A 27,527-nucleotide genomic window follows, 5' to 3' on the forward strand; every position below is an offset into this window, starting at 1 on the left:
CCACTAGGAAGCTCGGGAAAGACACACCACCGCTACTTGGCACTAAACCAAGGATTGTCCCAAAGGACTTTCCCGCAGCCCTAGATTCACTAGTGGGTAGAGGATGAGTTCCATGTGGTTCAAGGTCCCCTTCATGTTCCCATACAGCTGTCTTGTTTCCTTCCTCCCTCCTTCCTCCTCTTTCCCCCTTCTTTTCATTTCTAAGCATTTTTTTCTCTTTTTCGGCTATCCTGGGTCATTTTGTATTGTTTCCTATCTCCTGCAGATGCAGATACTTTTAGCTTGTTTTCCATTGCTTTACACATAGGAAGCACAATAGTTTTGTAACTTGTGACTGATAACTTCTTTATTTATTTATTTATTTATTTATTTTTTATTTATATATGAAATTTATTGTCAAATTGGCTTCCATACAACACCCAGTGCTCATCCCAAAAGGTGCCCTCCTCAATACCCATCACCCACCCTCTCCTCCCTCCCACCCGCCATCAACCCTTAGTTTGTTCTCAGTTCTCAACAGTCTCTTATGCTTTGGCTCTCTCCCACTCTAACCTCTTTTTTTTTTTTTTTTTTTCCTTCCCCTCCCCCATGGGTTCCTGTTAAGTTTCTCAGGATCCACATAAGAGTGAAACCATATGGTATCTGTCTTTCTCTGTATGGCTTATTTCACTTAGCATCACACTCTCCAGTTCCATCCACGTTGCTACAAAAGGCCAGATTTCATTTTTTCTCATTGTGCCTGATAACTTCTAAATCTAAAGTTTTTATGAGCATGTTGCTGCTGCCTGTTATTTCTGCTTATTCTCTCTCAAGTAGCTTGTTTCGCTCTGTGTTTGATTCTTTTGAGTGTGAGCTATTTTCCTTGGAAAATTATAGAAAGAAACCTTTGAGGGTGAGGATGGAAGCATGTTCCCAAGGAATACTTGCCTTTGCTTCTGCTGGGCACTTGGACAGAATCACCCACACTCCATGAGGTCATCAACATGACAGTTCAAATCCAGATGGAGCAAGTATATTTAGAACAGAAGCAGTACCAGGGCTCTGCTTACCTCCCTAGGTTCCTACTTTTGATGAGGCTTTGCACTAGTAACGTACTCTCTTATCAGCTCTTTAGCACTTTTGAGGAGATGCTTTTTACATTTTATCCAAGATTTCAGTTTCCAGAGGAAGGTTGGTCTGAATAACATCGTCCTCCACATAAATGGAAACAGAACTTGATGATCGATTTTTGTCAGGAGTTGAGGCATCTAATCTGGGAGTTCAGGAAAAAAAAAAACAAAAACCCTCATTGTCAGCCACAGTTTGATTTTACCACTTGCTGTGAAAGATTTGAAAATTGCTCATTCACCTGGAAGATTTCTATTCGAATTCTAACATCCTTATTGACCCCCTTGATATATGTGAATAGACTATATTAAATCTTGTTTTCCCCATGAGACTGATAATCATTAATGCACTATGAGTAATGCGAGTGGTCACATTTTGGAATCAGTGAGTTTTCCCCGTATTCTTTACTTTTTCACAAGGAGAGATTATTGATGTCGATAAAATGGATTCTCCTTTGCAAACTATGGGGATGAACCTTTCAGAAGAGGAAATTAATGATCTGACACGTGACCTACCAGCCGACGGTGAGTATTTAAGATACGTTTGAATCGGTTAATCTGAGCTTCTATAAAAGAATCTCTGAAAACTCTACTTTGGCATTAAGAAGACGGAAAACATGAAAGATGACTCAGACTGGAAGTAAACATGTTTTGCCCCTTGACATTTTCAGTAACTTCATTTCCACTTGGAGTATGGCCAAGGCCAAGGCCGCTATTAGAACTGAACAAAATTAGAGAGAGACACTGCTGTGGAGGGAAGGGAGTGGGGTGCATTAAATAGAAGAAACTTTAACACAGAAAAAATTTTTAAAAATTATAGAGAAAAGAGAGCAGAGCCCGAAGTGGGAAATTATTTTTAATTTCTTTTAAGTAAGCTCTAGGCCCAGTGTCGAGCTCAGTTCACAACCTGAGATCAAGAGTTGCATGCTTTACCACCTGAGCCAGCCAGGTACCCCTAAGTGGGAGGTTATTAAAATAGCATTTCTGTCTTTGCCTCACCATTTTCAAGGACACGTAGAAAGGCAGAATAGGGGCGTTTGGGTGATTCAGTCTGTTGAGCGTCCAACTCTTGATTTCGGCCCAGGTCATGGTCCCAGGGATGTGGGATCGAGCCCTGCATCCAACTCTGTGCAGAGTGTGGCCTGCTTTGGACTGTCTCTCTCTCTCTCTGTCTCTCTTTCTCTCTCTCTCTCTCTCTCTGTCTCTCTCGTGCACACGCGCGCTCACTCTCTCTCTCTTAAAAGAAAAAAAAAGCATGATAAAGGAGGAATATGAAGTGTAGGACCTATTTCCTGCACCAAAAGAATAGGACCAAGTTTTCCAGATACCCTTGAGGGGAAAAGGAACAGTAACCACTCAGGCCTGAATGTGTGGAATGTCTGAATGCTCAGCGGCCCCACCTATGCCTCTGCTTACATCCCATCATTCTGAGCTGGATTCCATGGTCCAAGGACTGACTGTTCCCAAAGCTCTAATCTCCCTTGATGGGCTAGAGACAAAGTCTCAAGTTTAGTACATTCTGAATTGGGGCTAAAAGAATTCTCAAGCTAAATAAGCAAATGTTAAATATCAGCCTGAGAACGTTATAGTAGGGCTAAGAAGTATCTGTCTGGAACATGCCTTAACTATCATATAACCTTAGATGAATCAATACTTGCTCATCTTATTAAGGTGCATTTATTCACGTCATTGTGTAAGATAAGCAGTGTACCCTTAAAAATATTTTTGTTAATTCATTTGATTTATTCTCTAATTTTTACCTCTGGTAGTGTACTAGAAGGACCATGCAAGTGGTCTTCACTGTCTTGTTTTCTTTGCTTGCAATGGTGTATCCGTGAATGAGACTAGATATGGAACAATCAGCTTTCATAATAGAAAACTATTTTTTGTCTATTTGAGATTATGGTGGAATTTTTTTTCATATTGCTAAAAAAAGCAGAATTATGGGTGGAAATATAGCAATTATTTGAAACTATCCTCTGGTATTGCCAATGATTTCTGTTCCTTATTTTAAAATAATAATTTCAGATCAACCAACATAATGAAAATCATTGTGAGATTAAAAAGTACACATGAAATAAAATGGACATGTGGAATGATTAATCCTTTTTTCTTTAAATCAGAGTTAGAATTTTTTTTAAGTTAATTTATTTATTTTGAAAGACACAAAGAGAGCGTAAGCGGGGGCTGGGACAAAGAGGGGGGTGGACAGAGGATCCAAAATGGGCTCTGTGCTGACAGCAGCAAGCTTGATGCAGGCTTGAACTCATGAACCGTGAGATTACGACCTGAACTGAAGTCGGATGCTTAACCGACCGAGCCACCCAGGCACCCCCAGAGTTAAAATTTTTAAGTTATTGCTTATTGGTGATCTGCTCATCTGAAGAGTTACCATCAGTATTGAGCTTAAAAAGAAGTTTTGTGAAAGATTAAGGCTCAAGCATAGAGCCCCAATTATATCATTTGGGACAGAAAGACCCCATTTAGGGCAAAGCTTTTCTCATACTGTGTCTGTCAGGACGGAGATATGAATTTACTGGAGAGGGCAAGATTCAGTTGAAATGGGACCCAAGTTAAATAGCGAATTTTACACCAAATAGGTGTTATCATCTTTGTTTCTGAGAATTTCCGGTGGCCCCGTAAAACTGACACATATCTTCATGCTTTCCTGACCTCACTAATTGGTTTTACTACAGAAATAACTTTTGGAATGTTCTGCCTCAAAAGATCCAGAAGAAAAACAAGGAAGATTCTCGTTTAGCCTAGATTTAGCAACCAATGAATAAATGTATATTTATCCTGCTCACTGTTCTAATACTTGTTATTGTGTACATGTAAGTGTCACACAGCTTCTGCTAAGAGTCACTGCGTACTTCTAATACTTCAGTAAATCTTTTTGAGTTATCCAGGACCTTCATTTGTAAATTTTCCATGGTATAGGGGTTTTTAGATACTGTATACTGTAATTTATTACTTACAATCTAAAATCAGGAATTTTTCAAGTAACTTACCAACAGTGACAGTTTTTTAGGTCGTTTTTCTTTCTTGGCAAAATATAGATCTCAAAAATCATCTATTCGTGAGATATTTCTGTTCTTTACCATATTAATGTCTTTTTAAATATTAATTTGTATGAAATTCAATTTGTCTACTATGTCTACTACGAAAACTATGCAAATCATTAGAGTTGGGAAGTTAAGCTCAAAATGAATATTGCCCTCAAGCAAATCGTACGTCATGCAAATCAAGAGTAAACTGGTCTGCCTGGGTCAGTGAACATGAAAGGAAATAGTAATTAGAATCTCAGTAAAGAAAGAGATCATTTCAAAAGTCCCGTTAAAACAGTGGTGAATAAGATCCCAGTTTTAAATTTTGTTTTCCCTGGCGTGGCCCAAATCATCTTTGGTTTTCCAAAGTGTAAAGCTAAAAACAAAGTCTGATGAAAAGAGGTGACTTTTGAATCTCACACCTTTAGCGTTTTGCCATATGACAATGGATGAAAGCAGTTGTTAAAACGGGCACCTTTATAACAAGCAGAGTGATTATTTTCCATGTCCTTTTGTGCTCCTTGGGGTAGGTGGGGGATAAAAAGTAGCCAATGAATGCCATTGTGCTTCCTGTTTTGCATTTCTCAGTGAATGCCACTATGTATTTGATTTACATTTTCTTACAGTTCATGGGAAGGTTGAAATGAGAACGCACATGGATGGAATGAAACCTTTTACAGGTAAATAAGAGACTGTCACTTTTGTCCTGGAAAATATTTTGCTCACAGGGATGGATGATCAAAAACAGTTTGGGGAAGGGGGTCAAAATGCCACAAAGCTCTCTTACTATAAGTCACCTTTTTCTCAATTCTGCTTTCACTTGGTTGAGGTACCAAACTTTGACTATTTTCCAGAGTTCTAAGGAAGTTGATTCTGATAGTTCTTTCTCACTCATTGTGTTCCGGTGGAAGGATAGTTTCATGAAGCAACCCACTCACTGCTCAGCTGTTTTTGCCAATGTCGCTCAATCTTTCAATAAGAAATTACTTTTAAGTAGATCTAGAGGATACAATGTTAAGTGAAATAAATCAGCCAGAAAAAGACAAATACCGTTTGATTTCACTCATGTGGAATTTAAGAAACAAAGGAATGGGGTGCCCGGGTGGCTCAGTCAATTAAGCATCCGACTTCGACTCAGGTCACGATCTCATGGTTCATGAATTTGAGCCCCTCATTGGGCTCTGTGCTGACAGCTCTGAGCCTGGAGCTGCTTCAGCTTCTGTGTCTCCCTCTCTTTCTCTGCCCCTCCCCCACTCACGCTCTGTATTCTCTCTCTCTCTCTCTCTCTCTCTCTCTCTCTCTCTCTCTCACAAATGAATAAACATTAAAAAAAATTTAAAAAACAAACAAACAAAAAAAAAAAAAACAGAAACACAAACCAAAAAAAAACTAGACTCTGAACTATAGAGACCACATTGTTGCCAGAAGGGAGGTGGGGGAGGGGATGAGTGAAATAAATTGATGGGATTAAGAGTTCATTTGTTATCATGAGCACCGATTAAGGTCTAGAGTTGTGGAATCATTATATTGTGCATTGTACACTTATTCCAGTTACATTGTAAAGCCCTGACAGGATCAAATTATTGTCATTATGAAGAAAAAAGTCACATTATTCAGAGACAAGAATAAATACAATAAATGATAGCTGAATTTATACTATTTTCATCTAGTATCTTAATTTGCTGGCCAATTATAAAACAAATTTGTTCTCAGCAGGGCAGACTTGTTCCCAGAAATAAAAGACCTTCCTTTTGTAAACACTAAGGGGTTATGTTCTATTATGTGACTTCCCCATAATTCTGTGTAGACGTGTCTCATTGTCCCCTTCCATTTCCTCAAATGGGGGGGGGGGGATGCATTATAATGAGAATGAATTTTTCACCATTTCATGGAATGATTATTCTCAGACATTAATGTTCTTGTATTTTCAAAGGAAAAAAGGTTCATGTCAGTGATCTGGAGAAAGTTCTGGGAAGCATGGGGATCGAGCTCACAGCTGAGGAGCTTAAAAAGCTGCAGGAAACTCTGCCAATTGATGGTGAGCTATACAGAAGCCACAAAGACTTTCTAGGGAACTTGGTTTTGTGGCCCGTGTGAACAATTTAAAATTTTTACCTGTCGAGGGCTTTCTGAAAAATCCTGAAATTGATTAGGAAAAGGCATTGTCATTTGGATTTAGTCTGCAGTTTACCAAACCCTTCAGCCATAGCTTTGCCATCTGAGTGTCAGGTAGTTGATCAGCCTATATCCTCAGGAAGAAAAGGAAGGAAACTGGAGGGGACGAGGAAAAGAAATAAAAGGGGAAGTGAACAGAAAAAGGAAAGGTGTGATTGTTTCAACAGAATAGTGTTTCCCTCAGCTGTCAGTCTCCTACTTGCCAGAAAATATATATATTTGTCACACTGAGACAGTTTTCTTTTCCATAACTTCTTTTTAAATTTAATACTGAGACAGAACACATGTCCCACTCAGTTACAGTTGTTTTACTGAAGTTATAAGTAAGTGGATGTTCATACCATTTCCCTTCTGACATGAATTGTTCCTTTTCCTATAGCTGCTGGAAACGTATTTCAGAATGCAATGCTGGATGGGGTGAAATCCACTCAGGGTAGGTTAAAAGCCTGATAAGAAAGGCAGAGACATCTGAAATCTTCAAGGTTCACATTTATCATTTAGACAGCGTCCTGTCTAGCTTCCTATGTATAGATCACTTAGTTACTTTCTTTCATTTTAAGTTTGTTTATTTACTTTGAGAGAGAAAGATGGTAAGTGGGGGAGTGCAGAGAGAGAGAGAGAGAGAAGGGGAATCCCAAGCAGGCCCTGCACTGACAGTGCAGAGCCGGACGCAGGGCTTGAACTCCCCGTCGCTGAGATCACGACCCGAGCTGAAATCAAGAGTCGGATGCTTAACCGACCGAGCCACCTAGGCACCCCAGTTACTTAGTTACTTTCGTCATCGTAATATTTTACGCTATCATGTCTCAATCCATCTTGCTAGGAATCCATACTCACAACCCCAAAAACCTAATCATACACAGCAAATTATGAAGAAAAGAATTACCGAATTTTTAGGGAGTTGTGTAAGGAAAGCTTGTTATGAAGGAAGATTGAAGGCACATCCATAGAAACAAAAAGTAGGTTAGGGTTGCGGGGGGCTGGGTGGAGAGGGGAGTGGGGAGTGACTACTTAATATGTATGGGCTCTCCTTTGGGGATGATGAAAATGTTTTGGAACTGGAAGTGATATTTGTACAACATTGTGAATATGTACCAAATTCCACTGAGGTGTTCACTTTAAAATGATTGATTTTATCTAAAAAAGTGCTAAGATTCTGCTTGTTTTTAAGGTTACCTTATGATCGTCACTCTGTTTTAATATTAGTTAGTTAATAAATTAGTGAGGTCCTATCATCAAAGCTCATTCCTATTCTCTCTAATATTGGTTATAATCAAATCACGTAGCCTATCCCTTCATGAGCTGTTTATAATACAGGCTTCCATTCAAGGTTTAAAGGACGAATTACTAATTCTGATTTTTCTGTTGATTATTTAATGCTCTTAGACATGTTAAATGGGAGTTCATACAGAAAAGTAATAATCACAGAAGTACATTTTCTCTTTTGTTTTTTATTGTAATAATGACAAAGTATATATATTCAGATAACAATTCGCATTCACAAATATATTTCTAATATTTTAAACTCATTTTTTTTTCATGTTTCGTTCCTGTATGTTTCCTAAGCAGGCAGAGTTAAGGTGAATACCCTGGACACTGTCCTGGAAAACTTGGGAATCAAGCTCACACAAAGGGAACACGAAGATGTGACAGAAAATCTACCACTTACCGGTGCGTGTTTCACATACTACTGTATCTTACAGGAGACTTTCTGCACTTGTACATGAGTGTGTCCATAATTAGTTTTACCTAGTATCAAAATGACATTTTTGCAAAGCTTAGAGAAGAAACTAGGCTTCTCTTCATTTCTATAAGCCCCATATCTTTAACCTCTTCTCTTTTGGATTCCAGGCATCACACACAGAACTATTATAACTACTTTCTGATCCAGTAATGAATTTACAAGGAGCAAAATGAATCTCATAGGCTGGCGAATAGAAAGGAAGGAAGAAAAATATGACTAATTTCCGTATTATTAGTATCCCTCAAATAGTTGTGTCCTAAGCCCATTAATCACTTTAACTTTTACAATTCCGTGTTACAATTCTCAGTGGACAGTGTTATCCACACTCCTATTTCCAAGTGTCATTATATGCTGAAAACTTCTAGATGTTTTTCTGCAGCCCAAATTCCTCCCCAAATATGGGTTGGGTAAAACCACATCCAGATTCCTGTTGGGTTGTATCTGCCAAATTCATTCTTGCTCAGCAAAGCCTCAGATCTTAAATTCACTATATTTAAAAATACCTACCCCAAACTATCTCCTAATTATACATTCCCTTTCTCAGCTGGTGGCACCATCATGTTCTTAGTAAAACAAATTTAAAAATTGACATTTTTCAGGGCACCTGGGTGGCTCAGTCGGTTAAGCCTCCAACTTTGGTTTAGGTCATGATCTCGCTGTCCACGAGTTCGAGTCCCGTGCTGGGCTCTGTGCTGACAGCTCAGAGCCTACAGCCTGCTTCAGATTCTGTGTGTGTCTCTCTCTCTGCCCCTCCCCCAATTGTTCGTTTTCTCTTTCTCTCTCTCTCAAAAAATAAATAAATATTAAAAAAAAACCGAATTGGTATTTTTCACTGCAACTTTTCCTTAGTGCCACATCTCATTGAATACCAAGTCCTACCAATTAGGAGTGCTGACTATTTCATACATCTGTGATCTGACCCTTGCTTTCCTTTTAGCTTTATCTTACATTATTTCCTGCTTCCACATTGCCCTATAACACTGAGGTGTCTGAACCATAGTATTGGATATAGGCAAGATTCTTATATAGTCGGCTCTCCACCCTGTTGCAAAGCAGTAGCTATAAATGGATGAATTTTAGCGGGAGCATCTCCTGATTTTATCATTTGCTGTATGTCAACCCAACTACTCTATTACAGTATGTTTACTTGTCCGTCTCACCCCAGAAACTGACTTGTTCAGAAATTATATTAAATTTATTATTAAATATATTTTAATCTTTGGTGCCTCATATGGTGCCTGAAATTTAGTAGATAATTCATAAAATTTTCTTCAATTAATATACAGATCTTCTTTGTTATTTAATGCTTATACCATGGCATCTGATTTGATTATCCAATTGTCCTTTTCCACATACTCTCCAACTCCTAGAACAAAAATACTTAGGCATATTTCACCAGCCAATTCTTGCCCATAAAATTAATCTCAAAGTTTACCTTTCCCAGAGCTCCCTGATCCATGGAATTCACTTTATTTACTCTTCCTCTTAGTTTAAAATTCATCCTATTCACACATATATTATTATACACTTAGCATATTGTATAAAAAGGGAGTGTCTTTATATCACTCTTCTTTGTTTATGAACTGTGATTTTCTTGTAAGTAGAAACCATACGTACATCATCTTATATTTAGAGGCAATAAATATTGAAGAATGAATGGAATGATGGAATAATTAGACTAAACAAATGAAAAACAGTGAAAAATACAAATAATTCAAAGTGACAGAAAGTCTTCAAGAGGAACGTCAAATATAGGCTGGCCTTCTAACACTTCATTTGAGCAGTACATAACCAAAGGGCTCCAAATCATTGGTATAAATGTTATCAAAGCAAAAAGACAATTGCCTAATCATCACTCATGCAGTTTTCTGCTTTCCAAAGAAGGTTTGGCAGAAATTATACTCATTTTGAAACAACCAGCAACATCCTGGCCAATTTCAGTGGCATACAAGGGAATACTTGTTCATACTCAGCACACGGGTGCAAACTTGGCCTTCTCTTGAACCCCCCCCTCAGAACCATCCTCATTCCAAGTTATTCCCAATAAGGCATAATATTCTTCTAAAGTTTATTGCTTTTTTTTTTATGACTCGTTACCCTTTAAAAAAAAAAATAATTCCTAGTGTTACACAAGGACTTCATGAAGCCTTAGGACATAGGAGAGCAAGTCTACACATTCAACTCATCATGTAGAATTTTTTTTTTTCAACGTTTATTTATTTTTGGGACAGAGAGAGACAGAGCATGAACGGGGGAGAGGCAGAGAGAGAGGGAGACACAGAATCGGAAACAGGCTCCAGGCTCTGAGCCATCAGCCCAGAGCCTGACGCGGGGCTCGAACTCACGGACCGTGAGATCGTGACCTGGCTGAAGTCGGACACTTAACCGACTGCGCCACCCAGGCGCCCCATAGAATTTTTATTAACCCATTAGCTTTCAGTGAACTGTTGAATCCCCTTTGTGACTAGTTATGATGTTACCACAAGTCCTTTCAGTTTGGAGACTCTCTGAAATATCTACCCGTCTTTTAGGGTTAAAGAGAAATACATACCTATCTTTACACACAAGTATATGTAGTGTTAATAGAAGAAACAGGTCACCAATTTGTGTGATCAAAAATCCCAAGATAGTTGTGATAGACACAGAAACTAGAGAAAGACAAATTGGGAAAAGGTAAGAAGACAAGAAAGGTGGTCCCCAAAGACTCCTCTGACAAATGTGGCTGAACCAAAGCTGATAAATGGCTACACAGCCAAATAAGTCACTGGGACCTTTCACCCTGCCAGTAAGATGGAGAGCAGCCTTCAAATTCAAGAGGTACATTCAAGACTCCATTTCGTCCAAGAGATAAAGACTCTCCCTCAACTAATGTGGAGTTAATTCTTTAAATCCAGGGTTTATATCCTTATAGTTGAGTCAGATAAAGCAGTGGAGCTAATGAACTTCGATCTCTTATTTCCCAATTTACCCTATTTTTTGTCTGTTTATATATGGCTCTCTGGCCTTATTACCTTATTTTGGCTTTCCTTGTAGCTAACGGGAAGGTTGAGCTCAGCACATTGATGGATGCAGTGGCCACTGTTACAGGTTAGTGAACAATTACTGTGACTCTAAGCTCCTAATTCGTACATTAAGTTATATTTTAATGCTCTATTCCAACTCTCCCATCACTACCTTTTTACTCTGCCATTTTACCATTTTATTGGGGAAGTGTTTCTACTTTAATTGTCTAAACTACGGGTTGGCAAACTCTGACCCTTGGGCCAAATCTGCTTCCGTTTGTGTAAACGATTTCATTGGAACACATCCAGCCCATTAGTTTGTGCGTTATTTATGGCTGCTTTTACCATACAAAGGTGGAGCTGAGTAGTTGTGACAGAGATCATAAGTCCTACAAAACCTAGAATATTTTCTATTGTTTATAAACTTTTATAGAAAAGTTGGCTGACTCCTAGCCTAGAGTTTAACTTCAGAGTGATCTTACATCCTAGATTGTTATGGTTTACCACTGAGGGAGATTAATTTTAACGAATTATTATTTTTTTTTTTTTTAATTTTTTTTTTTTTTCAACGTTTATTTATTTTTGGGACAGAGAGAGACAGAGCATGAACGGGGGAGGGGCAGAGAGAGAGGGAGACACAGAATCGGAAACAGGCTCCAGGCTCCGAGCCATCAGCCCAGAGCCCGACGCGGGGCTCGAACTCACGGACCGCGAGATCGTGACCTGGCTGAAGTCGGACGCTTAACCGACTGCGCCACCCAGGCGCCCCTAACGAATTATTTTTAATACCCTCTTTTACTCCAAGTAGTCCTTGTATACGTGATAAATTGTATGGAATTTTAACTTTTGATATTTACACTATATACTGAAGTGCAATGCTTGATAAAAAATTCTTGATCCTCTGAGGTTTCTTCCAAACAGTACTTTGATATGCATAATCTGAGTGTCAAGGGAAACAGACTTTCTGCAATTGTAGCCTCAAAGTACTAGCCCAGAGTACGCAGGACAGAAAGGCTGATGGACCCAGTTAAAATGTTTGAGTCACACAGTATTAAATCATTTAAAAACACACAGCAAAAAAAAAATAATAATAAAATAAAATAAAATAAAATAAAATAAAAACACACAGCAAAAATGGGGCAGAAATATGGAATACATTAACAAATTCAGGGTAGAGTGAATGGAAGGACTACACTACTTGAATCTAAGGTGTGTGATGTGCATAATAAGTTTTGTGTCTCTCTCTGTTCAGCAGCATTAGTTTTTCCTGCTGCTGATGTGGTTATAAGGACCAGAATTGAGATTCAAGCAGATGGACCACAGATGGAAAGTGCTCTAGCCTGTGACACAAACTCTTTCAGAAAGACTCAGGGTTAGGGGCACCTGGGTGGCTCAGTCAGTTGAGCATCTGACTCTTGACTTTGTATCAGGTCATGATCTCACAGTTCGTGAGATCGAGCCCCATGTCAGGCTCTGCACTGACAGCACAGAGCCTGCATGGGATTCTCTCTCTCTCTCTCTCTCTCTCTCAGTCTCTCTGCCCCCTCCCCCACTCTATCTCAAAGTAAATAAACTTAAAAAAACAAAAACAAAAACAAAAAAAGAAAGACACAAGGACAAGTACCTGTTGTTAATAGTTGTAGTTTGCCATTAAGGCCATCAAAGAGCCATAGGTTTTGTGTTCCTTGAGCAGAGGACACAGAAGACCTAAAAATGGTGTCACCAATGGATTGCCAAATTAGAGTCATTTGAACAAGTGTCATAAATCTTTACCACATCTTGAATATTTGGTGCCTCAAGCAATGTTAGAGTATCACAAATATTTAGCGCTTCTTATACATTTAGTCTAACATGTATTTAGTGAACATGTTCTCCATGTGCATGTAATGCCTCATGAGTATTAAATATTGCTCAGTTCTTTCATTCCCTTCTATCTAACTTACATACCCTTTACTTAAAAACTACTTGTCTGTACTGCAAAACATCTTTTTTTTTTTTTAATTTTTTTTTTTTCAACGTTTATTTATTTTTGGGACAGAGAGAGACAGAGCATGAACGGGGGAGGGGCAGAGAGAGAGGGAGACACAGAATCGGAAACAGGCTCCAGGCTCTGAGCCATCAGCCCAGAGCCTGACGCGGGGCTCGAACTCACGGACCGTGAGATCGTGACCTGGCTGAAGTCGGACGCTTAACCGACTGCGCCACCCAGGCGCCCCATGTACTGCAAAACATCTTAAAAGATGTAGCCCATGTTTTGTAAACTACAAACTTGAACTAATGTACTTACTTCACTTGTGTAATAGAATTAAATGTTCTCAAAGGCAAATGCACATTATGCTGAATTAACATATTAAGCAGTGAAGTAAAACCAGACACAACACTCATAATTAAGGTAATAACAGAGACACTGAATTTTAAATGTCTGTGATATTTTAAATAACTTGGAATCCCCCAAGCCACTTACATCTTGCTTAGATTGCTTTACTCAAAAAAAAAAAATTGCTTTACTCCATAATTATAGATATTGAATTTTTTGAGTAAAGGTAACAATTCTGTTTCCATGATGTCTGATGGCGCAAAGGTCTCATGCTACTTTGTTTATAGCTGTTGCATGATCTGCTGAATAGATAAATGACTTCTTTTTCTTCATATTTTGGAGATTTTAGGTCATAGTCAAACTTTTCATCGACTTACATTTCTTTCTTTGAAGGAGGAGAAGTTAATGTCAGTGATATTCAAAGTATTCTGGAGAAAATGGGGGTAGAGCTCACAGATAAGGAGTGCTCAAAACTAAAGAAATGTCTGCCAGTCAATGGTGAGTATTTAAAAAAACAATGTAGCCTTTAAGGAACTCAGACTTGTGTTTATTTTTTGAGAAGTTCTAGAATTATTTCCATTTGATAAAAACAGGATTTAGAAGGAATTATGCAGTTCCAGTTTAAGAAGTAACCCCAGCGGTGCCACTTTGTTTATAGAATCATTGGCCCCTTCAGTCACTAACCTGGTATTAAGTCAAGGAAGTGCCTATTCTAACTTTTGATTCTAGTCAGAAGGCATCCTCAAGAATAAACAGGGACATACAGGAAAGTAAAAAGAGTGAGAAAATACCAGAAAGGGAAAATGGGGACATTAAAGGGAGGCATAGGGAATTAAGATGTGTGTGTTTCAGCATAGTAGAGTGCCCATAATAACTCCCTCAGAAGCCAGGGGGCCATATTGAAAATTTTCTCTACTTGTTAACTGTTTTCTTGGTTATTTACAATTAAATTAGGCCTTTTCTGGGGGTAAATTATGATGTCTGTCTTTTCTAAATGCCTAACTTAATCTTTCATTGGTGTGGTCTGATTTCTTTCTTTCTTACAGCTGTTGGAAAGGTGTACCAAAATAGGTTGATGGATGGTGTAAAAACCCTTAAAGGTGAGTGACAGTTATAGCAAAAAAGCAGATGAATCTGAATCTGAAAAGCAGACGAGAAGCCTTTGCCACTGTGTGTGTATGTGTGTGTAAAACTACATTCATGTTTTTTCCAAAGATCTTTTCTGTATTTATTTTACGAAATGGCCTCCTGTACCATTCTTTTACCTTAAGATGGAAGCAAAAGTCCACATAAAAGTAGAACTCTTGAATAACTTCACCCTTAAGGAAATGGTAAACTAGAAAAATGTCTAATCAGCACAAGTAGGTAAAAGGAAGTTTATGTGTATAGTCATGGATTCTAAGATCATGAAGAAATGTCTTCTTTGAAAATTCATGACTATGGACCTATGTTCATGTTGGTTCCAATTCATATTTGCACTCCCTGCATGGGCCAGGAACTCACAAAAATTTAACAAAAAGTGAGGCACCTGGGTGGCTCTGTCAGTTGAGTGTGTGACTTTGGCTCAGGTCATGATCTCATGGTTTGTGGGTTTGAGCCCCATGTCACACTCTGTGCTGAGAGTGCAGAGCCTGCTTTGGATTCTCTGTCTCAGTCTCTCTCCGCACCTCCCCCACTCACACGCATGTGCGTTCTCTCTCTCTCTCAAAAGAAATAAATATTAAAAGAAAAATTTTTTAAAGTTTGCGCCAGCATTGTAGTAACTCTAGTATTCAAGAAATTCATCCTCATATCATGGTCCGAAGAATTTTCCCTGTAAAACTTTTCTTAAAATGACCTTGAAACAGAAAATTACAAAAGATGAAAAAATTTTGCCAAAAGGGAATTAAAAGCAAAAATGAACTATTGGGACCTCATCAAGATAAAAGGCTTCTGCGCTACAAAGGAAACAATCAACAAAACTAAAAGGCAACCGTCGGAATGGGAGAAGATATTTGCAAATGACATATTGGATAAAGGGCTAGTATCCGAAATCTATAAAGAACTCGCAAACTCCACATCTGAAAAACAAATAACCCAGTGAAGGAATGGGCAGAAGACATGAATAGACACTTTTCCAAAGAAGACATCCAGATAGCCAACAGACACATGAAACGATGCTCAACATCACTCATCATCAGGGAAATACAAATCAAAGCCACGCTGAGATACCACCTCACGCTGAGTGGTCAGAGTGGCTAAAATGAACAAATCAGGTGATTATAGATGCTGGCCAGGATGTGAAGAAATGGGAACCCTCTTGCACTGTTGGTGGGAATGCAAACTGGTAGAGCCGCTCTGGAAAACAGTGTGGAGGTTCCTCAAAAAATTAAAAATAGATCTACCCTATGACCCAGCAATAGCACTGTTAGGAATTTCCCCAAGGGATACAGGAGTGCTGATGCATGGGGGCACATGTACCCCAATGTTGATAGCAGTGCTTTCAACAATAGCCAAATCATGGAAAGAGCCTAACTGTCCATCAACTGATGAATGGATAAAGAAGATGTGGTTTATATATGCAATGGAATACTACTTGGCAATGAGAAAGAATGAAATCTGGCCTTTTGTAGCAACGTGGATGGAACTGGAGAGTGTTATGCGAAGTGAAATAAGTCAGGCAGAGAAAGACAGATACCATATGCTTTCACTCATATGTGGATCCTGAGAAACTTAACAGAAGGCCATGGGGGAGAGGAAGGGGGAAAAAAAAGTTAGAGAGGGAAGGAGGCAAAGCAGAAGAGACTTAAAAACTGAGACCAAACTGAGGGTTGATGGGCGTTGGGGGAGAGGGGAAAGTGGCTGATGGGCATTGAGGAGGGCACTTGTTGGGATGAGCACTGGGTGTTGCATGGAAACCAATTTGACAATAAAGTATATTTAAAAAAAATTTGCCAATATATACGATAAAAAGTGGAACGCCCAAAGACTTCCTATGACACAAATATTTTAGATAGACCATAAAATAAGTATGCTTTAAATGACTGAATTCACAAAAGGAAAATGGAAATACTCTTAAAAACTAGCACAGGAAAACATGGATTTGAAAGGAGTCAAAATTTCTAGAAATGAACTGTCTAGCCTGGAAAATTTAAAACCATAATGGTTTTATTGGCAGATGGAAATGAAGAATTAATTGGATTACTGGAATAGAACTCTGAAAAAATTGCCAAGATTCCAGCATGAAGACAAAAAAGTAACAAACAGGAAGGAGGAGTAAGAGGCCTGAGGGTCAGAGTGAAAAATCGGCCCGTTTATCCAACAGTATACAAAAGAGCTAGCAGAGACAAAGAAAGAAAATGCTAATTTGAAGACCTAACAGTTGGTAATTTTTTGTGATTGTTCAAAGACATGGATCCTAAAACACAGGGCACGTAATGAGTCCTAAAAGGTTGCTTCAGAGGTCTCTGGTTAATCAAATCGTAAGCAAGTCACAGAACACCAAAACAGAACAAAACAAAAAACCCTACGGGCAACCACAGTGCATTCTGACTACCTACAAATGAGCAATTAGACTTATAGTGGACTACAATGAGATGCCACCTTACACCCCATAGGATGGCGATTTTATAAAAAGGAACAGAAGCGCCTGCATGGCTCAGTCAGTCAGTTAAGCATCCAACTTCAGCTCAGGTCATGATCTCACAGTTCGTGAGTGTGAGACCCACATCAGGCTGTGCTTTGGATCCTCTATCCTTTCTCTGCCCCCCCCCCCCCCACCACCACACCCCGCTCATGCTTTCTCCACTCCCCCCCACTCAAAAATAAACATTTAAAAAATTAAAATTTTTAAAAAGGAACAGAAAATAACAAGTGTTGGTGAAAATGTGGAGAAGTTGGAACACTTGTGCGCTGGTGGTGGAAGCGTGAAATGGTGCAGCCACTATGAAAACCAGTATGGCAGTTCCTCAAAAACTTAAAATTACTACGTGATTCGGCAATTCCATTTCTGGGCTTGTGTCTTAGTTCATTCAGGCTGCTATAATAAATTTCCAGGGACTGGATGGCTTATAAACAACAGAAGTTCATTTCTCACAGTTCTGGGGACTAGAGTCCCAAGATCAGGATGCCAGCATGGCGGGTAAGGGCCCTCCTCTGGGTTGTATTTGTACAGTGACTTCGCATTGTATCATTCCAAGGTGGAAGGGGCAAGGGATCTCTGCAGGTTATCCTTTATAAAGACACTAATCTCATTCATAAGGGCTCTGCCCTCATGACCTAATAACCTCCCAAAGGACCCATCTCTTAATACCATCAATTTGAGAATTAGGTTTTCGATATATGAATGGCAGGGGGTAGGGGGGCACACAGACATTCAGGCTTTTGTAGTGCGTATCCAAATGTGTATATCCAGCACTATTCAAAGAGCCAAGAGATGGGCTCAGTCTGTGTGTTCATCAACCTTAACATGGAAAGAAATTGTGACACAGGCTACAACATGGTGAACATTGAAGACATTTTGCTAAGTGAAATAAGCCAATCACAAAAAGACAGATACTGTACGGTTCTATTAATGTAAGATAACCTGGAGCAGTCAGATTCATAGAGACAGAGGCTGGGTGTAGGGAGGAATGAGGAGTGTTGTTTGAGGAGTACGGACTTTTAATCTGGGAAGATAGAAGGTTCTGGGATGGATAGTGGGTGATGGTTCTAAAACAAGGTGAGTATGTTCCATGCCACTGAACTCTATCCTGAAAAATGGTTAAAATGGTAAATGTATGTCATGCATATTCTACTCTATATATATTTCAATCTCACAAGATGAGAGAAATTATTAGACATTTTTGGGAAAATTTATTCAGAGGAAAGAACCATGTAAACTGTGCAGCAAACAAAAATAATACTTTCCTACTGGCAGAAGCATATGAATTTTGTTTTCTGTATTTCTGTAAATCGTCTTGAAGTTCTGCCACAGTCTTTAAAAGCTAATTATATAAATGGATTCCCACAATTACTCATTGGAGGAAATTCTAATTCCGCCTTTATTACTGACACTCTTAGATACAACTGAATATACATTCGACCTTTTTCTTTAAGGTGAAACCAATATCTATAACACACAGGAATTCATAGCTATTGTCACATTCTAAGGTTATTCAATGTTGCTTACATTCTTCTCTTTCTTCCAAGGAGGGATTGTTGATGTTGCTAACCTAGACACTGCTTTGCAAAACATGGGAATGAATCTCACAGGAATGGAAAATAGCGATTTGATAAAGAACCTACCTGTTGATGGTGAGTAAGCATATAAATTTTTGCATCACTGAATATAACTTGAGTTGTGAGCTTCTCTAAAATCATCTCTGAAGAAGTTTGTTTGCCAATAAGAAGATATTTGTAAAAACTTAGAAATGAGCTCGGAAAGAAAATAAAGTAATATTCTTTCTTGTCATTTTATTAACATATTTCATCAATCTTTTTAATTCTGGATCCAAAGGAATGCTAAAAACATAGTTCTTTGATTAGGACTACAAAAAGTGAGGGAATAGATAAATAATTAGGGGTGAAAATAGCATGAAAAACGGTCTAGAGGAGATGAATACAGAAAAAATAGGAAAATAAAAGAGAAAATGTGGGAGTCTAAACATGAGAGGCACATTCCAAAGCCGTATGATAGCACTCATTCATTTTCTCAGAGCGGTCTGCAAACACTCAGGCTATCACATACAGAATTTTGCCTTTTTCTGAAGCTACATAATATCCCACTCCTATTTCAAATTCCATGATCTAAATAAAGGCCACATTCTCAGGCAGTTCCCTTGAAGAACTAGAAACACTGAAATACAATTGAAGCTGAATGAGGGCTGAAATGCAGTGGTTCAATGAAAATATTATGCTAAGTGAAAGAAGCCAGTCACAAAAGAGCACGTATTGTATGATTCCATTTATAGGAAATGTCCAGAATAAGCAGATCTGTATGTACTACATATTAATGTTTCCATTTGGATTTTTAGAAATCTTGTCCTCATATAATATACTGACACTTAGTCCTGACACTTTCCCTGACACAGATAGATTAGTGATTGCCTAGGACTGCGGTTGGGGCTGTAGATGGGAACTGCAAATTAATGGCATGAGGCTTCTTTTTTTTTATGATGAGGTTTCTTTTGCGGAATATGAAAACGTTCCAAAATTAGATTGCAGTGGTAGTTGCAGAATTCAGTCTATATCCTAAAACTGTTCACTTGTACACTTGAAATGGATGAATTTGTTTGGTATGCAAATTATATCTCAATAAATTGTTTAAAAATGAATATTGGCCTGCTCTGTACTTTTAGAGCCAGAAGATAATAAAGAACAAAAGTGACATGAAGCTTCTATTTACATATTTGTCATCTACAAATTAGACAAAACATAATAATGTGTGCAAATGCAGTGTCTTAGTTGTTTTTGGTCTAGTAAGGAAAAATGAATCTGAGATCCTATAGAATCCCAAATTTCTATCTTTGTAATATGCTTTCATGTTAATGTCTTTAAATATTGATTTAAAAATATACAGAATCTCTACTTTTAAAATTATCTCAAGCCAATCACTGAAGTGATCATTAATTTACTCATAGGGAATAAAGGAGTAAGAAACTCTGTGTCAAAAAAAAAAAAAAAAAGTCAGGAACTACTAAATATCAGCTTATTACATAAGGAGATCAATTGTAAGAGCCAGATACAAACATTAATATGTAGCACACAAAAATTGTAAATTCTGTTCCTTGTGCCTGATGTAAACAGTGGAGAGTTTCCCAACGTATAGGAGTCATGAGGCCGACTCTGTGGGAAATGGTGACTTAATTTTATATCTCATCCTTAACTACCAGAGGTTTAATTTTCTGTAGTTCAATGAATCAAAGCTCTAGTAATATTTTAGAACTTCTGGCTCAAGATGAATATAGGATAAAATATTGGAGTATACATATATTGCTTTCTTTTTTAAATTCCATATTGCTAATGAGTGCCGGTGTTAGATTTGTATTTGATTTACGTGGCTCTCTTAACAGATAATGGGAAGGTTGAAGTGAAAAAGTTAATGGATGCATTGAAAATGTTTTCTGGTGAGTGGCAAGTTACTATAAAATTGTACTATTTTAAAAATATCTCCTCAACTGCCCCAAACTGTTTATATGTCTTTATATTATGTCTCATTGAATACTTGTTTTCAGAGTCTTAGGCTGTATTTATTTGTACAACTTAAATTTTAAAAATACAATGACGATTCTGTGTCTTGGTAAGAAATCTGGCCCAAATGTTTTTAATAAAGCAATAATATCACTTACCTCACTAATATTCAAATAATCCCATACCTTGATAGGCATATATGAAGAGAAAAATCACATAATTTAGGATCTCCCCAGAATTCTAAGTTCCCCTGCCAAAGTTATAAATTTCCATGATTTCCATCATTCTAACTTGCTGGCCAATCTTAAAAGCAAATCTACCCTCTGCTGCATTAGATGCACACAGATCCATCACTAAGAGAGTATGCCTTTTAGGAGATTAAGGACCTGTGTTCTATTTGTGGCCTCCCTGTGATTCTGTGTAGTTGTATGTGTTTCCTTTTACTCGCTCGCTACTTCCGAGCCGAAGGTGATCATTTTTTCATTATCTGGAATCATTAGATTCCAAATTGTCACGCACTGATGTTCCTGTCTTTTGAAAGGAAAAAAGATTGATGCCAACGATCTGCTAAAGGTCCTGGGAGCCATGGGGATCGAGCTCCCTGAAAAGGAACTAGTGAGGCTGAGACAGACGGTACCTATCGACGGTGAGCCATTTAAGTCTCAGAACAGCCTTTCCGGGGACATTGGTTTTGTGGGGTCATTGTCAGCAGTTCTTTTTTTTTTTTTTTTTTTTTTTTTTTTAATTTTTTTTTTTTTCAACGTTTATTTATTTTTGGGACAGAGAGAGACAGAGCATGAACGGGGGAGGGGCAGAGAGAGAGGGAGACACAGAATCGGAAACAGGCTCCAGGCTCCGAGCCATCAGCCCAGAGCCTGACGCGGGGCTCGAACTCCCGGACCGTGAGATCGTGACCTGGCTGAAGTCAGACGCTTAACCGACTGCGCCACCCAGGCGCCCCATTGTCAGCAGTTCTAAATTGTTGTCTCTTTGTTTCTCCTAAAAAGTACTGAAAATAATTTTTAAAACAAATTAAGTTTGCTGACGTACAGATTCAATCTGTCAACCCAGCTCTTTAACCATAACCATATTGCCATCAGAGTTGATGCAGGTTGTAATAACACTACCCAGTCACGGCCCTGAGAGGCCTGCATGATAGGAAGGAAACTGAGGGAAGTGAGACACAGGTTAAAAAAAAAAGGGGGAGGGGACACAAAGAAGTAGTGATTTTTTTTTTTTTTCCTGCACAGTATAGTCTTCCCAGCAGTCTTCTTGGTTGCTGAACACTGGGTACATTTTTGTCACAATTTTTTTCCTAAAATAATTTTTATTTGATGAGGAGATAGAACAGATTTCCTAGGGAAAGAGTAAAAAAGATTGCTCCTAGAATTACCCAGTTGCCCAAAAACTGTGTGTCCATGTTCTTTTCCTTTGGATATAAATTATGGTTTTTCTTTTCTAATAGCTGCTGGAAAGGTGTATAAGAACAGATTGTTGGATGGTGTGAAGTCTGTAAAAGGTATTTAAGAACCATGATTAGCAGAAAAGTCTGCTAAATGTCAACACAAATATCAACACAAACATCTTACCACCAGGTTTTGAGTCATGTCTACATTCCTGTATTTAGATTTTTTTATTTCATTATGTTAAGCACGTTTGCATAATCACCCATGGTATAGTATTGCAAGGGATCCATTCACTCTTGGAGAATATTTCTAAATAGCACCCCCAAAGAATCATTTGAAATCTAATTTATACAACACATAATATACAGAATATCATAGGCAGTTTTTCTGAGCGTTTGCCCAACAACAATACAAAGGATTTTGGAGTGACCTTTAATAATTTTATGGCACAAATCAAGTTATTTTCTTTTTTATTTTTATTTATTTATTTATTTATTTATTTTATTTTATTTTATTTTATTTTTAAGGCAGAGAGAGACAGAGCATGAGTGGGGATGGGGCAGAGAGAGAGAGGGAGACACAGAACTGGAAGCAGGCTCCAGGCTCTGAGCTGTGAGCACAGACCCCGACGCGGGGCTCGAACTCACAAACTGTGAGATCATGACCTGAGCCGAAGTCGGACGCCCAGCCAACTGAGCCACCCAGGCGCCCCTCAAGTTATTTTCTCTAAAACATTCTTTCCTAAAGACCAGTTAACAACAATAGCAGCAACAGCAAATGTGGAAAAGAAGCATGGTATTGTGGCCAAAATGCTTTTTTACTTCCTCTTCCTGTAGGTCCTTAGAAAAAGAGACCAGAAGGGGAAGTAGGAAGGGAAAGAGGAAAAGGGTAGAAGGTTTGCTGCTATTTAATGAGAGAAGCCTCTTGCAGGTGGCACTTGGCCTCCTGACATCCCAGATACTTGGAATAATTCCAGTCAGCAACATTCTTGGAGAATTTTGTGGTGAATGTGTTGTTCATGACAGTTTTCTCTTCGAGAGCATTGAATCCATTTTTATAGTCTTTTCATCTTTCATACACTTTTTGTATATTGCAATAGCAGAACATTGATGATCTGAATCTTGAACTATCCCTCTCAGCTGATACCTTGGCTTTGTTTTGGGGACAGACCTGCACAGTACTCTCTCTGTTTTCCCGATGGGGACAGTCCTATCATTGGTATTCTTTCGGCCCCTCTTTTAACAGATGAGTATTACTTAATACTACAAATAGTAACTTTAAACACATAATCACAGCCTGTCACCCAGTAATGCTTCAACCTCAGAATATTTTTTAAGTAGGCTAAATGCCCAATGTGGGGCCTGAACTCACGACGCCAAGATCAAGAGTCACACATTCTACTGACTAAGTCAGCCAGGCACCCCCAACCTCAGAACATTTTATCTAAGTTGTTCTTGACATCATTTTAGGTGATTTACTGAGTCAACCTTATATGCCTGTTCACTAATACAAATAAATTGTACTTTTTCTTTGTTTTTTTTATCATACTAAAATGCATGTGAGAAAAAAAATTATATATAATCTTTGGAAATCACGTAATTTTTTTTTCATGATTACTTCCTGTTTGTTTCTTAAGGAGGAATGGTTAAAGCCAATATAACCTAGACAATGTTCTGGAAAATCTGGGAATTGAACACACAGAAAAGGAACGTGAAGCTCTGGCAGAAAATCTGCCACTTAGTGGTAAGCATTGTAGATAATAATGAGCCTTAGGAGTTTACATTTATGAGCTTGTGTAAGAGAATGTATATTAACTAGTGATATTTGGTATACCAAAAGAAATTAGAAGCATTTGCAAAGATAGGGATGAACAGTCTTCATTTAAGAACAGATCACGTATTGTTTAGGGTAAACTACATTTTTATTTAAAAACAAACCTAAAATTATGTCCCGGGTAAATGCAGCAGAAGTTAAATTCTTTCCCCCGTGAAAGTCCAAGGCGAGAGTATCTTTGGGTAATGGACAGTGGCTCTTCTCCATTCAGCGATCCAGGGACCCAGGTTCCTTGCCTCTCGGATTCCTTTTTAAGGCCTTGTCATCGTTTCTGTCTAATAATGGAATGGAAAGGAGAGCATGAAGGAGAGAGAGTGCACGCGTTATTTCCGTAGCCATTCCTCTGTGGAGAACCGGTCACGTGGCTGCACCTAAATAAATGTGAGGCGGAGGTGGGGCGGTAGAGATGTAGTATCTGTCTGGGCATCCACTTCCATTTATGATTCTATGCTCTGAGAGGAAATCAGAGTATTGGTAGGTAGTTAGCTGCTTTTTGTGTTTTGTTTTGTATTCATTGACAGTTGCCTCAAATATACATGCACCATGTGATTTGAAGCCCAGGAGACCTTCCCTAAAAAGTCTCCGTGAGACTAGAACTGAAGAAGATAAAATAAAACGAAATCAAATCAAAATAAATCCATAAAGGAAAACTGTTTCCTAGTCATCTTCATTGAGGTTAACAGTATATATTTCCAGGTAACAAGCCCAACACCAGATTGCAGCAGATAGTTTTGCTTTGTCCCCAGCTGAGGACTGTTAATGCCTAAAGGAGCCTGTAACCAACCACAACTTAGACAAGCCTTGAGTTCCGCAATGGGGAAACTGGCTCGTTAACAGAAAAAAGGTGTAGTCTTGGGCTTCTTTGCTTCTCTTGCACATGCTTGGCTTCTCTGTCACCTGCCCATTCCAGCTTCACGTTCTTCAAGTCGAATCACTTACCTTCTCATTATGTTTTAAAACATCACTCAGAAATGTTAGAAAGACCTAAGGAACAGGGGTTATGGTTTATGCAGTCAGCTATCCTCTTGAGGCTTTTGGTTTATAGATTTGTGGCATTGTAGGCCTTCCTTTATTTTGCTTTGGGGAATGGTGGTGTGCAACCAGTGAGGTTAGTTGGACACAGCCGTGATCTCAAGAGTGCCATGCTTGGGGTTTAGTGCTCTGATTTGGCCATCAAGAGGGTCTTCATAATTTGCTTTTAAATTTTTTAATGTTTATTTATTTTGGAGACTGAGAGAGACAGAGCGTGAGCAGGGGAGGGGCAGAGAGAGAGGGAGACCCAGAATCTGAAGTAGGCTCCAGGCTCCGAGCTGTCAGCACAGAGCCCGATGCGGGGCTCGAACCCACGGATCGTGAGATCGTGACCTGAGCTGAAGTTGGACGCTTAACCGACTGAGCTGCCCAAGTGCCACAAGAGAGTCTTCACAATTCTATCTTTGAATTTGTGTTTCCTAATTGAAGTCTGATGGGAAACTAGAGCATGGCTGGGGCTTGGCACCCTGGCTCAGGCATGTGACTGCCGCTGCCATTTAGTCCCCAGGATGTATTCTGGGTCAACCACTCCACAGCCTCTGGTATGGCCAACCTCCCTTTCACCACCATGCCTGGCAACATCTGCATCCCCTGACCCCAGCAGGGACCTGGGCATGGATGCAGGGAGGGCTGGCATTGGCAACCTGTACCTGAAGGCATCTTGTGACAAGACGTGGCAGCAGCAGTCCCCACTTTGGGCTGGCAGGGTCAAGCCTGTTCCTCATCCCCTTCCAGGTATCTAGTGTGTCCCCACGTCAAGGCTGCATTACTCTTGGGAGTCGCCTGTCCATAGTGAGTTGAGGCAACCAGTGCATTGGAAAGTGAGACACGTGACTCACTTTTCAGATGTGTGGTTCTGGCGGCAGGAGGAAGGAAGGAAGTCTGCTGCTAGTGAGCCTCGTGCATGCTGAGTAATGGGACCACCCAGGGTGCCTGTGAGGTTCTGCACTCAACCCTAGAAGATGCCATGCCTGTGACAGTGCAACATTTACCAGCTGACTTATAAACAAAAACTAAAACAAAAACACCACCATGACAGTTTGGGAACAAGACTGTGGAAGAAAAAAAAAAGCAAAGTTTTTCTTCCTGATTTTTGAACAAGGGGTCCCACGTTTTCATTTTGTACTTGGCCCAGTAAATAAAGTAGCTGGTCTTAGGGGGTTGACCAATCCTTCCTGATATTGGCACAATGCCATATTGCTATAACTCTCTAGCTTTAGCTAATGATTTCTTTTTTCCCAAACATAGAAAGGTAGAAACATTTACCCAAACTTTATGCATGTGCTGGTAACAAAAGATTGAGAACACATAACCAGCCATTCCAAGTTAATAGTTGAAATAACTAAAGAAAAGTATTAGTAAAAGATAGAACATGAAAAATGTTTTCAACATCAATCATGGGAAGAACCTTGCATTTGCATCAGAAGGGCTATCAGAGACCAAACAACAACATACTTAGCCTACCGTAACATTCCTGCAAGTGTAAGACAGAGAAAGCTTTCTTGGGTAAACCCTCTATCTACCATAGAATGAATTCTTTGCAATCCATTGCATAAAAGTTTTTGGCTGGTGAGATTAAATTGTGGGGAGAATCTCTATTTCTTAATTTAGCTCCTTTATCTTTTTATAATATTGCCAAATTATGGTATTTCTTACAGCTAATGGGAAGACTGAGCTCAAAAAATTGATGGAAGCAGTGGAAACTATTACAGGTTAATTAGAAGCTTCTATAAATCTAATGTCTTTATTCTTTAGCTAATTTATATTTTTATGTAGAACCATCATTTTTACATTCCCTTTTTTATTCTATTCTACCCATTTTTCTTCTATATTGATGAATATCTGCATACAGTTGCCCAGAATTACACATTAGAACATTTGCATTTTAGCACTAATTTTTCTGTGTGAATTTATAGTAGCAAATTTCTTAGTTTCTGGAATATTTGCCAAGAATAGTCACTATTCTTGATTTTGAAAGCCTAAATTTGAATTAGCATAGCTGATGATACAGCAAACTTTCACAGAGATAAAATTCTGTTATCATTAAGAGATTAGGGGAGAGAGAATATCCTTACAAAATAAATGGATCTTATGCCTACAGTGTCCTAATTTGTATTATATAAACTGCATCAGTATGTCTATTACTTTACTAAGCGTAAGAGAGAAATTCTATTTCTACCCCCAATTAATGACAGTGGCGAACAGTTAACATATTGTGTGTGTTTGCTCATTCAGCTATTGTAGCTGAAGCTGTAAAGGGTCAACAGGTTTGGGGGGGGCTGTGGTTAGGCCCTTCTCTCTACTAATCTGTGACCATTTTGTTATGTTGAAGGGGGAGAGGTTGATGTCAGTGATGTAGGAGGTGTTCTGGAAAACATGGGAGTAACTGTCACAGATAAGGAATGTGTAGAGCTCGTAAAAAAGCTGCCAGTTAATGGTGAGCATTTAAAATATTAATATGGTCTTGAAGGAAGCACACATTTCTTATTTTGTTTATGAGAACTTCTATATACTTTCTGATAGCATAGAAAAAATGCTTTCAAAAACTACTTAGTATGAATGATTTCACTCATGTAATTATGTATCTTCACATACTGATAGATAATATGTAGGTATATTCTAGGTTGTTAACATGAATCATCTAGGGACTTGTGGCTGCACCATAGACTGAGAAGGAAGAAGCAGAAAAAGGCACTTAAACAAAAACAAAGACCGA

General features: G+C 38.7%; 2 protein-coding genes across 18 annotated transcripts in view; one reads left to right on the forward strand and one right to left on the reverse strand.

Moving 5' to 3' along the window:
• The window catches only part of LOC147571554 (uncharacterized), a 197,300-nt gene that overhangs the window by 168,967 nt on the left and 806 nt on the right, over positions 1–27,527 (forward strand). Inside the window, 16 exon segments of the mRNA XM_086696292.1 lie at positions 1,527–1,631; positions 4,780–4,833; positions 6,087–6,191; positions 6,708–6,761; positions 7,898–7,999; positions 11,106–11,159; positions 13,785–13,889; positions 14,438–14,491; positions 18,561–18,665; positions 20,423–20,476; positions 21,082–21,186; positions 22,006–22,059; positions 23,583–23,602; positions 23,605–23,689; positions 26,470–26,523; positions 27,144–27,248. Of these exon segments, the coding sequence (XP_086552418.1) occupies positions 1,527–1,631; positions 4,780–4,833; positions 6,087–6,191; positions 6,708–6,761; positions 7,898–7,999; positions 11,106–11,159; positions 13,785–13,889; positions 14,438–14,491; positions 18,561–18,665; positions 20,423–20,476; positions 21,082–21,186; positions 22,006–22,059; positions 23,583–23,602; positions 23,605–23,689; positions 26,470–26,523; positions 27,144–27,248 (1,215 nt within the window).
• The window catches only part of LOC147571557 (pleckstrin homology domain-containing family M member 1-like), a 198,821-nt gene that overhangs the window by 63,228 nt on the left and 108,066 nt on the right, over positions 1–27,527 (reverse strand). For 8 of the 17 annotated variants that reach the window (XM_086696254.1, XM_086696247.1, XM_086696243.1 and 5 more), the window contains one exon: positions 23,846–24,054. The exons of 6 other annotated variants lie outside the window; for them this stretch is intronic. The gene's annotated coding sequence lies outside the window, so the exon portion shown is untranslated. 3 more of the 17 variants (XM_086696251.1, XM_086696258.1, XM_086696237.1) reach the window with 3 other exon arrangements.

This window comes from Puma concolor, unplaced genomic scaffold, assembly GCF_028749965.1.
Source record: "Puma concolor isolate L17-30 unplaced genomic scaffold, mPumCon1.1.hap2 unalloc_scaffold_22, whole genome shotgun sequence".
Taxonomy (NCBI): Eukaryota; Metazoa; Chordata; class Mammalia; order Carnivora; family Felidae; genus Puma; species Puma concolor.